Here is a 15,867-nt window from a genome sequence, read left to right as displayed (position 1 = left end):
GTCACATTGACATTCAAACAAGTTAGCGCAAAATGGAGCTTCATAAAATACAGATCAGGCTAGTTCTTGCACCTTAGGACCTTTTGAGGGTTGACTGGGTTGAGTCAGGGACCCTTCAGCATCATGGGCTAGGATTCACTGTTTCATTCAGCTCTATCTATCTATCTATCTATCTATCTATCTTTTATTAACCACTTTCCCCAGAGCCTGGTAAGCTGTCAGGGACTGTGCTGAGGAGGGTTGCACAGATGAGAAATGGTGGAAGCCTCCCCCTCCCCCTGCTCCTAATCAGGATCCTGAATCTTCCCAGGAGCACTGGGCAGTATAGATTTGGAACAGTGGTTCGCAGAGGGACATAGTTCAGAAGACAAAAGTTGGGAAGAACTGGGTGGTGAACAGCAAGGAGAAGAAGAACCGGGAGAGAGAGAGTTAACAGACTCCTGCTCACTGGAAAGTGCCTAGTTGACCAGTTCAAGGTCACGGAGATTAGATAAGGTAGCTGCACAGAAGGCACAGTGGTTGCGAGATCAGGTTGCAAGAGGAGGAAGTGACAAGGGTGACTCAGGGGGAAGTGGGTGTAAACCTTAATTGGGAGCACCTTTACTGCGAGAATGGACTCTGTTCTTTCGCTGTGATCATTAAAATCTCTTTAAATGGTAAGAGACTATTTTTGCTTTGTTCTGTTTATCCACGGCCAAAGGGAGGGAGGAAGTTGCTTCCCCAAAGCCTGACATAAGCAGAGATACTAATATAAGTACACAAATCATTAGAGGGAAGGAAAGTAAAAATGGAGTGATATCCAAGTAAGTGATACCCAGAACCAGGGCCGTCTTAAGCATATGCGGCGCCGGGGTGCAAAGATCCACCTGGCTGCTCCAGGTTGCCCAGAGTTGTCAACCTTTTTTTAGGGGGGGAACCGCATGGCACACATGGCAGAACTGGCCTGGCCGGCCACCTGAACAACAGCAGGGGAGCCCAAGGCAGTGGCAGCAGCAGAGCAAGGTGGGCGCCAGGCGCCGGGGTGGGCAGGCAAGCAGAGCCCAGCACAACAATAGTCGAGCCCGAGGCTCATGTGAGCAGCGTGCACTGGGTGGGCCTCTTGACGGCCCGCCAATCCCAGGCATGCAGGAGGGCTGAGCTGACCGGCTGCCTCAGAGCCTCGCTCTCCCACAGCAGAAGAGCTGCTGTGCTCCGACAGGCTCTGCTCCGCTCAGCAGCGGCTGTCGGTTCTTCCCAATCCCCAGACTCCAAATCTTGGCCCCGGACTCTTGGCCTGGTGCCCCTGAGAGCCCAGCGCCTGGGTGCCCTGCATCCCTAGCGCCTATGGGTAAGACGGCCCTGCCCAGAACAGACCTACTTAAATCAATGGACTCAAGTTTAGCGGTGGCTGCCATTTTCTGCATATTCAAACAGTGTCCTGGATCAATGCTGGGTCCAGGGTACTTTGGAAGGTACAAAGTGGAGGGTAAATTGTGAACATAGTTGGCAGGGTCATATGGAAAAGGCTGCAGTATGAGGAGCATCCGAAGGGATGAAGCTGAGCCAGGCACTCAGAAGGTCCTAGGTTCAATCCCCAGCCTGAAATCCTGAGGAACTGCTGCCAGCCAGTGCAGACAATGCTAGGGAATATGGACCAATGGTCTCACTCAGTATATGGCAGCTTCCTAGAAGCTGCATAATCTGTCAGTATATGGAAACATCACCGCTGCAGACAGCCAGACTGTTGACACCACATGATGCACCTATCTGTGGGAAAGAAGAATTTCCCAGGACTTTCACAGGCTGGTCTTTGTGAAGAGTGTAACTTGAAACCTTCCGACTGCGCATGCTCAGGAAGTTTGTCTGACTTGCTGGAAGAACTGAACTCAAAGGATGTGTTTTTCTCTAGTGCTGTAATGTCAGAAATAAACATCATGTAGATAGATAGATAGATAGATAGATAGATAGATAGATAATACTTTATTCGGCTATAAGCCCACAAGGTAAAGGGGGGAGGAGCTCAACATGGCGCCGAGGTAAGACGTGCTTACCGGTGCTCTTCGGATTTCTTTTAATCTTCTTTTAATCTTTTATATTTTATCTTAACTGACCCAGTCAGTCTTTGAAGCATGTAAATAGATTTCTGACTTATTTTCTTTCCCCTGTGGAAGCAGGAGGAGGGGGTTGTGCATTTTACCCACGCTTGGGAAAATGTCGCCTATCAAAATCTCCCTGGTCTGCCCGAGATATCAGCCAGAGGAGGTTACCGGTAAGCAAGCTCAGAGGACCGTGAGAGAGGCCAGCCTCTATGGAGGGGGCTTGCAAACCAACATAATCCTCTCCCACAGCCAACGAAGAAGGAATCCATGCCATTACTGATGGATAGCCCCATCCCCAGGAATTTGTTGGAGAACTTAGAATCATAGGATGTTAGTGCTGGAAGGGACCCCAAGGGTCATCTAGTCCAACCCCCTGCAATGCAGGAATCTCAGCTAAAGCATCCATGACAGATGGCCACCCAACCTCTGCTTAAAAACCTCAAAGGCTGGAGAGTCCACCACTTCCCAAGGGAGGCTATTCCACCGTCAAACAGCTCTTACTGTCAGAAAGTTTTTCCTGGTGTTTAGTTGGAATCTCCTTTTCTTGGAACTTCTCTCCCATGGAGAAGTGAAATGGTGCTGCAAATAGGGCGGGGAATTCTGGGAGGCCAATTCTTTGTATAGTGGTACCTCTGGTTACGTACTTAATTCGTTCCGGAGGTCCGTTCTTAACCTGAAACGTTCTTAACCTGAAGCACCACTTTATCTAATGGAGCATGTTGTGCTGTTGTGCAGCCACCGAACGATCCTGAAGCAAAGTTCTTAACCCAGGGTACTATTTCTGGGTTAGCAGAGTCTGTAACCTGAAGCGTATGTAATCCGAGGTATCACTGTACTCACCAGGAGCTTCACACAGCGGCAGAGAGCGCAGGCTGTACGACATGCACCAGGTGCAGTCAAATTTTGGAGAACGCAGCTGCTACTTTGCAATCAGCCTCGGCATACTTTGCTCAGAGGCAAAAGTAACTAGCTTCCTTCCACGATGCTGTAATTGCAAATTTCGCTCAATTAGGGATATGTGTGATGAAGCTCATCTAGGACCTGTGGCCACCTGTGGCCAACCTTTGCTCCTCAAAGAATACTGTGCACAGCTAAAAGTGTGTCTTTGTGTGTTTTAAAGATAATTGGGGTTTTTTGTTTTGTTTTTTTACAGTTACACAAATCTCTTTGCCATGCGGTTTGGCTAGCTCTCTCTGACACATATTTGAGAAGATGCTGGAGTCTAACCAGTAGTGGATGCCGTGGTGGGGCAAAGACGCTGACCTGACCTGCAAACAGGTGAGTCGCTGCAGCTGAGCGGGAGGGACAGAGTGAGGTGGGCATTGAGGTGGATGCAGTGCAACTGCACAGAAAGCTGACCGCTGGAGGTGGCAGTAAGAAAACTTGTTGGGTATTTTTATCATATGTGGTGGGAATGTAAAAAAGTGAAAAACTTCTGGGAAATGATATATAATGAAATGAAAAAAAAAGTTGAAATATACATTTATTAAAAACCAGAAGCATTTTTACTTGGCACTGTAGGAGATGATATAAATAGAAAGGATTGTAAATTATTTTTATATGGAATGACGGCAGCAAGAATATTATTGGCACAAAATTGGAAGCAAGAAGAAATACAAACAAAAGAAGAATGGAGGATGAAACTGATGGACTATGCAGAATTAGACAAATTAACAGGAAGAATTCGAAACCTGCAGGACCAGAGATTCACAGAAGACTGGTGTAAATTTACGGACTATTTGAAAAGTAATTGTGCAAGAAGTTTTGTAAGGTGAATTATTTGAACAGTGGAAAGGAGCAGCTGGAAGCCTGAACAGCAGCCGTCCGCACTGCAACTATTTAGTTGTGGTATCTCTTGCCATAATATTAATGCCAGAGTGCTGGGGGAAATTTGCAGGAGTCCATTTTTCTCTTCCAACACTGATTTCCTTTCCCTTCCAGGTTCAGACCCTGCATATTGCCTTGTTGATTCAGGCTGGGAGATTAGTGATGAGCCGTCTCTAAATTTGTACCTCGAAAATCCTCACTAAATTGCCCCTTTGCCTTTTCCCTTTCCTACAAGGGGGAGGGGTGGGGAATGCAGAGAAAGCAGGTTTTAATTGCCGGTTTCTTCACACTATTTAATTGCACGATTTATATATATATATATAAATATATTTAACACAACATAGAGACCTAATAAAGTTAGACATTCAAGAAGAAAATATCTTGATATCCAAAACAAATCCATAAGCTAATATCTGCAAATAACAATAACATGTAGAATGGATACAGAAAGCTGGAAACCGATTCACCTCCCTGTAAGCCAATTATAAACTTTAAAGTGCAATAGTTCAATTATAATTTTTCTTTTCTCCTCTCTTAATAGCACTATTTATAGTCCTATTTCATCTTTAAAAAAAAAATAATGGAAAGGAAAAATAACAAGAGGAAATCAGTAATAAAAGCCCCTACTCCCACGGGATGAGAAACAGGCTTTGGGAAATTTAGAGAGGCTGTGCCAGAGGTAAATCAGAGTCCTCAGCCCAGATCAACAGGAAACAACATCATGGAATGAACTTTCAAAGAGGAAGAGTTCAGCTTAAAGCCACAGCGGATCTGGAAAGTCTTACTTGCACTGTACCTGTTCCTACTTGGTAGGCTGATGCTGCAATCGGATTTTTTTACCGCTCCCCCAAAAGGCACAAGTGAGGATGGGAAAAGCTTCATTAACTACGAACCCTGAAATTTTGTATCCCTTACAAACCAGTGCCAAGGTTTTGCCATTTTATATATTTTTGTAGGGCTCCCCCAAACAGAGTAATTGATACTTTCAATCAGGGTTCATAGTTAACACCCAGAAATGCAACATAGTCTGATTCACTCTAAACCGGTGCCAAAATTTTATAGGTTAATGAAGCTGATGGGGGGGGACGGGACCCCATGGGTTGCTTAGAACTAGCGATGGGGGACAATTTTGATCTGGTTTGCATTTAAAGGTGAATGTACTTAATCCACATTTTCCAAAGCAATTTGCAAACTGAGACACGGCCACCCTTCGAAATGTGCACTTCTTTGAATTTTGCGGTGTCAAATAAGACTGCATATATTAGTGAAAATAACGTATGAAAAGGCATTATTTTAGGGGGGGGAATGCCTTGCAAAAATATGTATTCTTAGGCAAAATTGCATACAAAAACGCGTAGGAGGAATTTGCAATAACATGCGGCTGAATTTTCTCAAGGACTTAAGTAAAAGAATTCAGAAACTGATGCGGAAATCTGGAGAACTGAGTTTAGGACTGGGAAAATGAGCAAGTGAAATTGACAGATTGAGCTACCCCTATTTAGAACAGGAACAAGTAGTCCATGGACCTCTAGATTTTGCTGGATTGAAACCCTGACCATCGGCTATGTTTGCTGGGCTTTATGGGATCAGGAGTCCAACAATGTCTGGAGAATTCCTTCCAGTAGCACCTTAAAGACCAACTAAGTTAGTTCTTGGTATGAGCTTTCGTGTGCATGCACACTTCTTCAGATATCTGAAGAAGTGTGCATGCACACGAAAGCTCATACCAAGAACTAACTTAGTTGGTCTTTAAGGTGCTACTGGAAGGAATTTTTTTTGTTTTGACTTTGGCAGACCAACACGGCTACCTATCTGTAAATGTCTGGAGAGCCACAGATTCTTCATCCCTGCCTTGGAAAATACCAGAATACAAAATTCAAGGAGAACTTGGGTTTTTGTTTTTTTTAAATTAAGCTTCCAGGACAGGTGTAAGCTTTTCTGTTTCTGTTGTCCTTAACCCCATTATTCTGAGGGCAGCACCGATGAAAGAAATGGGAACTGGAGGCAAAGCAAAGTCCTACTTTCAGATGAGAGACAGAGCTTTATTATGGGAGTCCATTCCTAAAAACACAGAGAAGCATATGGAGCCTTTGAAGCATTTGGGGGATCATCTTCCACCCCAACAGCAGTTAAGGCTGCAGCCCTCTCGAGAGGAAGAAGAGCTCAGCTGCTGCTTCTTGACATCATCCACCCCGGACACCGCTGGGCTCAGTGCGGTGCCAAACAGAAGGAGCTGGATTGGTTTTTTGGGCATCTTCAGGGGTGCGACGCTGGATATTCTCACCTGGGAAGCTGCCGTGGGGATTTCCTCAGGGCACCGGGTCCAGCTTGTGTCCTCTGGAACCCAGCTGTAAATCGTATTATAGGAGCGGGTTTCGTCCTTGCCCGCCAACAGGTAGATCTTACCTTGCCATTCCACCGCGCAAGAAAAAGCCAAGGCTATCGGTAGCTCTGGGACAGTGACTTCCCAGCTCACCCTGCCATTCTCAAAGAGGTAAAAGCTCCCTTTGGTGCAGTTGGGGAGCTCCTCAGTGGCCATGGCGCTCTGGACCAGGAAATTGCCCCTTTCCTCGGTGTACCCACCGAAAACATATATCCCGTTACTGACCGAGACAGCCGCTGCACCGTAGCAGGCAAAGTCCATGGGCACCTCATTCCACCAGTCGGCATTTGTGTCGTAGATCAGAAGCCCCTTGTAGCTCCTGGAGGCTTTCCCCCCTATAAGGTAAAGCTTATTCCTGAGCACAGTTGAAGCTGGGTACATCACGGCAAGGGGCAGGCTGGAGATAGGAGCCCATGCTTTCTGCTCAACGCTGAAGGCCTCCGCAGAAGAGAGAGGGCCAGTATCGTTGCAGCCCCCGACAGCATAGAGCTTTTTCTCACAGGCCAGAAAGGGGTGGAGAGCCCGGGCTGTGAACATGGACGGGAGTTGTGTCCATTGGCTGGTCAAGGAATCGTACTGATGCAGAGTGTCCACAAAAGAGCAGTCGGCCTTCTGACCTCCAGACAAGTAAAGCTTGCAGCCCATGGAGGCACATCCAGAGTAGCTCAGGTACTTCAGCGGCGGCAATGTCTCCCACTTCTCTGAGTTGGGGTCGAAACAGTACAGGTAGGATTCTGGGTCATCTCCATCCTGGGTCCTGCTCTCGTCGACCTTCAGGCAAGCAAGGCAGTCGTCGTACATGCCCTTCCTGAGCCCTCCACTCGCTTGGAGCCTCCCTGCCCCATCCAGCTCCTTCCACTTCAGACGCACATGCCTGTAGTACTCTGCGGTGTCTGCCTGGACGTCGATGAGCTCTTCGTGGGTGAGCAGCGAAAAGCGGACATGTCCGAGGAGCTCCTTGTACAGCGGGAGGCGCACGGAGGCCGCAAACTCCACCCAGTTGCGCACAGCCTGGTAGACGATCAGCTCAGAGGGCACTTCCAGGTTGTCCGAGGAGATGAGGCTGATTAAAGCTTTGGGTTCCAGGTTCAGGAAGGCTTCCTGCTTAGCGAGGGGCACAAAATGTTGCTTGATGTAGCACGAGGCTGCGTCAAGCAAAGGCTGGTGGTTGTGCTGATGAGCCAGGCTGTAAAGGCTGAGGCAGTTGTTCATGGAGATGTTCATCTCGAGAAACCTGGCAGGGAAACAAAAGAGATGCCATCAGTTTTAGAGACCAATGCCTTCTCCCATTGAAATGTTTGGATAAAATATTGCTCTGGGAATTACGTATCTCCCCATGTTGCTATGTCCCCCCCCCTTCTCTCAACAGAAACATTGAGCAATTAACAGAGGGGTAGACCCAACATGGTGCCTCCCCTCCCTGATGCTGTAGACTACAGTTTCCATTATCCTTCCTATCTTGGCTGGGGCTGGTGGGAATTGTAGTCTAAAACATCTGGGCAGACCATGTTGGCTACCCCCGGGCTACCAATATCAATAAAAAAATATTTCTATCAACATTATAATGATATGCACAGAGTAGCAGTGTCAAGAAAAAGGATGATTACATTCCAAAGAAACTTCATGCCTAAATGAGGCCAATAAAGGGGAAAGCCATTTGGGAAAGAGTTCCTTAACTGTGGGGTGCCATCACCAAAAAGGCCCTGCGATCTATATTGGTGGTTCCCAAACTTGTTTTCTCATGGACCACTTGTCTTGGCAGGCCACTTAATATCCCCACCCCCCGTTGTTGTAATACACTGTGCTAGACACTGTGCGGTTTTTAACTGTATTTTTACAGTGGGTCATTGATCATCTGCGGACCACAGTTTGGGAACACCTGATCTATTCAATATTTATGAATAGGTTTTTAAAGGGAATGATAAGAATATTCTCTGACTAATGTTTGGATTCTCTAAGACTTCTCAATGGTTTTTCATATGACTAACCCATCCACTCAATGAAGAGCTCTTGCACTTGATGCAGAAGCTATAGTTAGTGCGCAATGCTGAGGCAGGTGTTCAGAATGCAAAGTTGTGCTCCGTCCCACAGGCACCTGGTTGGCCAATGTGCAAACAGGATGCTGCACTAGATGGGCCTTTGGCCTGATCCACCAGGTGTCCTCTTACACCCATATGTTCTTAGGTGTTCAGTTTGCTATGCTTGGGAATGTGGCAGTCTTGCAATGTATGCAAAAGTTTTAAAATGGAATGGGGCGACTTCCTTGCTGTCAGGGACTGGTCTGGATCGAAAGATTGGGAAATGCAATCACAGGGAGATCAACTCCTAATAGAAGAGGAGGAATATTTTCCCCCTCCCTGCTTCCAGCATTTCCAGAAGCAGAGAGACAGGCAGACACAGAAGCTGCACAGTTGAGAGAGGAGCTACCCAGCTATGAGATAGTAGCTAAGCAACCAGAAAGGAGGGAGCAGCTGGGCGATACATCAATCGGGAGTGGGGGAACCCCTTCCTCCCCCAAACTCAGAGGTCCAAGCGTGTCAGAGAACAAAGGAGACATGGGCGGCGGGGGGGGGGGGAGAGACTTCCCGCTGGCCCGCTTCTTGCTGCAGAAGTGGGGAGGAGTCAGAGTAGGCAACTGATATCCTTACGGAGGTTTGCCTGTTTGTGCTTGCAACATTATGCTGTAATAGAAGGACTATAGATCTACAAAATGCTTGTTAATTCTTATCAGTGAGAAGGGAGAAGGGAACTCCTGTACTTCTTTGTATCCTGTCTTAGTTTCATGATGTTAGCCACCCTGAGCCCGGCTCTGGCCAGAGGTGGCGGGGTACAAATAAAAATTTTAAATTATTATTATTGACTTGACATTTGCATTACCTTCCAGCAGTCTCTTTCAGTGGAAGGATCTGGAGCTTGCTAGCTGCAGTAAAGAGGTCCTGGGCAGTTTCTGCAGTGAGAGACACCTCTTCCGTGTAGAGATAGTCCAGCAGGCAATGGAGTGTGGAAGCAGTGATATCCTCAAGCTGGATCTCCCCGTTGTGTGACTCAGAATGGACGAACATATCTCTGAAATAAGGACTGACTGACGCCAACAGCATCCTGCATTTGGAAAGAAGAAACGTGCACATTATTTATTAGCTATATTTACTGGAGAGGGGACCATAGCTGTCAACTTTTCCCTTTTCTTGCGACGAATCCTATTCGGAATAAGGGAATTTCCCTTTAAAAAAGGGAAACGTTGACAGCTATGCAGGGGACCCCCCCACACTATTATTGCCTTCTAGGCATTGTGCAGGAAAAGAGAAAAGCCAAGTAAAATCACAAAAACCAGAACAAGCTTCAAAATGCAGTTTAAAAACATTGAGGGTAAGCTGCATTACAAACAGCAGAAGTAGAGAATTTAGAATTTAATAGAAACACTTAAAAAGCCTGAGAAAATGTAAAGGGTTGGGGTTTTTTTTGGTCTGGTACCAAAAATGCATTAAATTAGTTGCCAGGTGGGCCTGTCAGGTGAGAGCATTCTATACATGTGGAGCCACTACTGAGGAGGCCATGAATCATGAAAGGGAACAAGAAGATTCTCTGACTAATGTTCTTTTTCTTTTTTGGTCATGGAAAAGGGAGAGTTGTTTGGATGCTCTAAGACAGGGTTTCCCAAACTTGGATCTCCAGCTATTTTTGCACTACAATTCCCATTATCCCTGAGCACTGGTCCTGCTAGCTAAGGAGGATGGGAGTTGTAGTCCAAAAACAGCTGGAGACCCAAGCTTGGGGAACCCTGCTCTAAGACCTCTCAGTGCTCTTTTATTTGACTGGCCATCCAGTCTTCCTGGACCTTTCTCAGGTTTAGGACAGAGTGGCACTATATTGTGGGGTGCCCTCTGGTGCTTTCGGAAGGTAATGTGGAGTCATCGCTGCTCTAACTAGTGACTATTCTCCTGTGGGATATCACAAGGTTCCTTTGTTGTTGTTGTTTAGTCATTTAGTCGTGTCCGACTTTTCGTGACCCCCTGGACCAGAGCACGCCAGGCACTCCTGTCTTCCACTTCCTCCCTCAGTTTGGTCAAAATCATGCTGGTAGCTTTGAGAACACAGTCCAACCATCTTGTCCTCTGTCATCCCCTTCTCCTTGTGCCCTCCATCTTTCCCAACATCAGGGGCTTTTCCAGGGAGTCTTCTCTTCTCATGAGGTGGCCAAAGTATTGGAGCCTCAGCTTCAGGATCTGTCCTTCCAATGCACTCAGGGCTGATTTCCTTAAGAATGGAGAGATTTGTTCTTCTTGCAGTCAATGGGACTCTCAAGAGTCTCCTCCAACGCCATAATTCAAAAGCATCAATTCTTTGGCGATCAGCCTTCTTTATGGTCCAGCTCTCACTTCCATACATCACTACTGGGAAAACCATAGCTTTAACTATACGGACCTTTGTTCCCAACACTGGAGAAAAATCTGCATTCAGATGCAAGGAGTCCCTCGATTTGAACTGTTCTGGCATCCATATGTTGACAAGACTCTATTTCTCTCTTTTTCATCCAATTCAGCTGTCCTTGTGTCTTCCTGGATTGCCTAGATGCTATTCTGGACAGAGTGAGACCTAATAGGTTGAAACTCAAGGCAGATGTGACAGAGGTGATGATAACTCTCAGGCCTTGATGTTGGGCAGCTTCCTCTAACCTGCTGCCCTCCAGAGGTTTTGGACAGCAACTCCCATCATCCCTGACTATTGGCCATGCTGGAAACCACCAGAAGGGAAAGAGTTAGGTAGGGGATTTATATTTCTGGATACAAGCACCGAGTAAGTGTATGGCTCAAGTACTAGAACTTCCACAGGACCACATGGGACCCAAAAGCCATTTAGATCTACCTGCTGAAAAGTTCCTTCTACATAAAACAACATTGTCCCTGTTGTGGTGGGAAATAGGCCAGGATCAAAACAAGTTTTGTTTTGTCTGCAAGGGGTTACCACTGCCTGCAATGGTACAGACTCACCTGTGGCAATGAAAGCTCTTTCCTTCCACGCCCAAGGTGACATCGCACAGCTGCTGGGTCTGGTATAGCTGTTTCAAGCCTTAAAAAGAAGAAAGGAAACAAAGCTGTTGTTACTCTCTCTCCACACAACAGCGAGATTTTGGGGAAATGGAATTATAGAACCAGAAGTAACCCTGAAGCTCATCTGGTCTAACCCTGAAGCTCAGCACAGGCTCTGTAATGTAGAATGCAGCAACAGCTTCCCTGAGAAGTAGCCATATAGCTTGGCGTAGATACTATTTGTGGAGAGCCCACCACCTCCTAAAGAAGTCTGTTTAATTCTGAGCATCAGGCTGTTTCTCACAAACTGTAGCTTGGGAATCTTTGCTTCCCTGCAATTTCCACCCATTGGTTCTAAGTTCTCTGGAGCAACAGAGAATACGTCTGCTCCAACATTTGCAAAGACAGTCTCTCAGATATCTGAAGGCAACTGTTATGTCCATCTCCTAACCTTCTCTTCTCCGGGCTTACCAGTGGCGTAGCGTGGGGGGTGCAGGGGGGGCCAGCCGCACCGGGCGCAACATCTGGGGGTTAGGGTTAGGGAGCGCAAATCCACGGGTTAGGGGGCACAAATTACTTGCCTTGCCCCGGGTGCTGACAACCCACGCTACGCCACTGGGGCTTACCACACCCAACTCTTCCTTTTAAAAAATCCTTTATTATTTTATTCACATGATATACATTCTTTACAACAAACAACTGCAAAATAAACAGATAACTCCAAAATAAAATCATATGTAACAAAACATATGATTGTTTTCCTTTACACTGATCTCCTCTCCGATATCTTTACTTGATATTTCTTGCTGCTTTCTGCTTTCCTTATAGAATCTTTATGAAAATTTAAATCTCTTAAATCCTATACCAATCTTTAACAGTTTCAATTAATCGCTTCACCTCCCTCCCCCACAGCCCAGTACTTCCCTCCACCCATTTTGGGGTGTGTGTGTGTGAAATCGCTTTTATTTGATTTTACAAATGTAAATTTATAACAAAACCAAATACATATCCATATAGAGAGATTTCTCTGGATCTCAAGACTCCCCCCCCCCATCTGATCCATGGGTCCTACTGTCAACATTTTCAACTGCATATTATTTCATAATCTACATTTTAAATCTATCCACATTGTCCATAGTATTTGTTACATTACAAGTGAGATTAAAATCCTGCTGATGTTTTCATCTGCTTACAGTTGTCTCCTAAATAAATTGTAAATTTCCCCCATTCTTTCTTTAAGTTTTTGTCTTCTTGGTCCCTGAGCTTTCCGGTCAGTTTTGCCATTTTGGCGTAGTCTAAAAGCTTTATTTGCCATTTCTCTCTTCTTTCCACACCTAACTCTTCCAACTGTTCCCTGCAGGACTTGGTTCCCACCACCCAAGAGTGAACCATCCCATTTCCCTTCACTCGGGAGATCTTGAGACTTACCCTGACATAAATAGGCTTCATGAGACGGAAGAGGTTTTTCTATGCCATCCTCTTCGTCGCTATCCCTCAGGGAATCCATTATCTCAGCCTCTAAAAAAGGCTCAGGAATCACTTGGCAGCTTCATCACATTCACCTATCTGGAAATAGAATAAGACTATAGAGCTCAAACAGCCTTTCCCACTAACTCCGCCTTGTGTGGTGTAGTGGCTAATGTGTCAGACTATGACCTGGGAGACCAGGGTTCAAATTCTCACTCAGCCATGAAGTTCACTGGATGACCTTGGGCCAGTCACTGCCTTTCAGCTTAACCTACCTCACAGGGTTGTTGTGGGAAATTTAGAGAGGAGGGGGAGAACCCTGTACACCACCTTAATTTCCTTGGAGTAAAGGTGGTAAATACCGTATTTTTCGCTCCATAAGATGCACTTTTTTCCTCCTAAAAAGTAAGGGGATATGTGCGTGTGTCTTATGGAGCGAATGGCGCTGTGTGGCTCTCCCTCTCTGCGCAGCACCTCTTCAGCGAAGTGGGAGGAAAAACGGAAGTGGCTTCGTTTCTCCTCCCGCTTCTCTAGAGAGGCGCTGCGCAGAGAGGGCCACCTTAACCCCACTGGGTTATTGTGAGGTTGTTGTGTGATAGCCCTTGTTTAACCCCCTGAGCAACTTGACAAACAGACAGGAGAATATTATTCTTGTTTTCCCTCTTCAGTCAGTCTTGGATTCCATCACTGCCCAAACCATGTGCCTCTATCTCTCCAAACGGCTAGATGATCCCATCTTTTTTTCCTGGGGCTTCCTGTGAGAGAATGAAATCCAGGCACTAATGCCTGTTAAAATGCTTCTCCTGTTCACTTGCAAAATCAAGATTTGTAAAGAGGCTCTACAGAAATGAAAGATTCAGAATATTTTTTTTTCTTGTTTTCCTCCTCTAAAAACTAGGTGCTTCTTATGGTTGGGTGCGTCTTATAGAGCGAAAAATACGGTCAATGCAATAAAAAATAAAATAAACAATTCCCCAACTTGGCACACTCTCGAAGTTTTTGATTACAATCTAGCTTTAGCCTTGGCCAGCATGACAAATGGTCAGGGATGATGGGGTTGCCCAAAACATCTAGAGGGAACCCGATTAGGGAATCCAAATTCTTGAAATCCCAGGCTATGAAATTTTTCTCAGTACCACATCCTGCCTCTTAGAGCATGGTGCTGATAATGCCAAGGTTGCAGGTTTGATCCCCATACGGGACAGCTGCTTATTCCTGCATTGAAGCATGTTGGACAAGTTTTGCATCAAATTGGGTAACCAATTTGGGTGCCCAAAAATCATGCTGCCACTAAATATAGAATTAGTTTTGTCAGCTACAACCTGTGATCAACCTATTTCCAAAGGGAAAGGGAGAATTATGGTGATCGTCTAGGATTAAGCTTCCTGTTCTGTCCAAGAGTTTCCAACAGCTTCTGATCTGGAATTTCTCACAGATGTTAGGTCTCCTTTTACCTTTTTTTTTTGACATTAAATTTTTTTTTAAGGACACTTTTTAATTTAATTGCTAACATGCAAACATAGTACTTGCAGATTTGAACATATGTGTTTCAGACCGCAGCATTGCAAAAGTATTGTGTTCTCATGATACCACAATACATTTTCTCATAAAAATGTCTCCAGCCATGTAACCACCTGATACTGTAAACTTGCATGTTTTCTGACCCTAGGAATGGAGATCCCAAGATTACCCCAAGACATTTTGCTGCCTCTGGTGAAGGACAAAATCGTGCCCCACTACCTAGTCCACCTACAAAAGATGGCCAAAATGTCTGTTGACCCTTTGTTCAACACTGCTGACAAGAAAGCATCATCCACTGTATAATAATAATAATAATAATAATAATAATAATAATAATAATAATTTATTTATTTATACCCCGCCCATCTGGCTGGGTTTCCCCAGCCACTCTGGGTGGCTTTCAACAAAATATTAAAATACAATAGTCTGTTAAACATTGAAAGCTTCCCTAAACAGGGCTGCCTTCAGATGTCTTCTAAAAGTCTGGTAGTTGTTTTTCTCTTTGACATCTGGTGGGAGGGCGTTCCACAGGGTGGGTGCCACTACCAAGAAGGCCCTCTGCCTGGTTCCCTGTAACCTCACTTCTCACAGTGAGGGAACTGCCAGAAGGCCCTCGATGCTGGACTCAGTGTCCGGGCTGGATGATGGGGGTGGAGATGCTCCTTCAGGTATACTGGACCAAGGCCGTTTAAGGCTTTAAAGGTCAGCACCAACACTTTGAATTGTGCTCGGAAACGTACTGGGAGCCAGTGTAGGTCTTTCAAGACCAGTGTTATGTGGTCTCGGTGGCTGCTCCCAGTCAGGGGTTAGCTTTGGGGTCACATTAGCAGGTTGTGTGGGACGCACAGGTCTGTTCTCCAACGCCTCACAGATGCTGCACTCTACCCAATGGTAGGGCTGGACCTCAGTGTGTCCGTATGTGTATGTGACCATAACTACTAACCTGTGTTGCAGAGACAAGGCCTCAATTTTTTTTCTAGGCTTGCATAGCAGGGGAATCAAAGGAAGAATGATAAATGGTCGCCTCCCCTCTATGTTCCAACAGCTCCAACTGCCAGTGGATGGCTCTTAAGGGGACAGGCACCTGAGGTACACAATGTGCTTTAAACGTGTAGTGTGCACATGGTTGGGATGGCTTTTGTCATTCCAGGACTATCCCTGGAAAACTGGGACACTTGGAGAGTATGGAGCTTTAACCGTTGTTGCTGATTTGGTGGTGTAGAGCAGGTATTCAGTGCTATAGCAGACAACCTTAATGTCTTTGTTAATGCGCTCTCTCTCTCTCTCTCTCTCTCTCTCTCTCTCTCCTGGAATCTAGACACATATAAAAAATGTTGTGAAAATTCTTTTTTTTAAAAAAGTTTTGAACAATGTATCAAATTTGCCATAGCTCACCATTGCCATCTAGTGTTACATTTCTATAATGCACTTTACAACACAAAACGGTTTATTTGCAGCTGTATAGCTGAGTTCTCTCTCTCTCTCTCTCTCTCTCTCTCTCTCTCTGTGTGTGTGTGTGTGTGTGTGTGTGTGTCTGTCTCTTGAAATGTATCTCTCACTAGAA

The 15,867-nt window shown here is 45.7% G+C and overlaps 1 protein-coding gene across 2 annotated transcripts; it reads right to left on the bottom strand.

Moving 5' to 3' along the window:
- Positions 1-5,923: 5,923 nt before the first annotated feature.
- On the bottom strand, positions 5,924-15,358 carry LOC310849150 (kelch-like protein 26). 2 transcript variants are annotated; one of them, XM_083749183.1, is made up of 5 exons: positions 15,247-15,358; positions 12,744-12,881; positions 11,277-11,355; positions 9,166-9,387; positions 5,924-7,522 (listed from the first exon to the last, which is right to left on the bottom strand). In XM_083749183.1, the coding sequence occupies exons 2-5, from the start codon at positions 12,820-12,822 to the stop codon at positions 6,013-6,015; spliced, it is 1,890 nt and encodes a 629-aa protein (XP_083605309.1). In that variant the 5' UTR covers positions 12,823-12,881; positions 15,247-15,358; the 3' UTR covers positions 5,924-6,012. The 2 variants fall into 2 exon arrangements, with proteins under 2 accessions (XP_083605309.1, XP_083605310.1); XM_083749184.1 differs by lacking the exon at positions 11,277-11,355 and having other exon boundaries at positions 15,247-15,341.
- Between the last annotated feature and the right edge of the window lie 509 nt (positions 15,359-15,867).

This window comes from Podarcis gaigeae (genome assembly GCF_964106915.1).
Source record: "Podarcis gaigeae genome assembly, chromosome: 7".
In the NCBI taxonomy this organism is placed as follows: Eukaryota; Metazoa; Chordata; class Lepidosauria; order Squamata; family Lacertidae; genus Podarcis; species Podarcis gaigeae.
The sequence above is the reverse complement of the archived record's forward strand: the minus strand, read 5'-3'. Positions and strand labels throughout refer to the sequence as shown.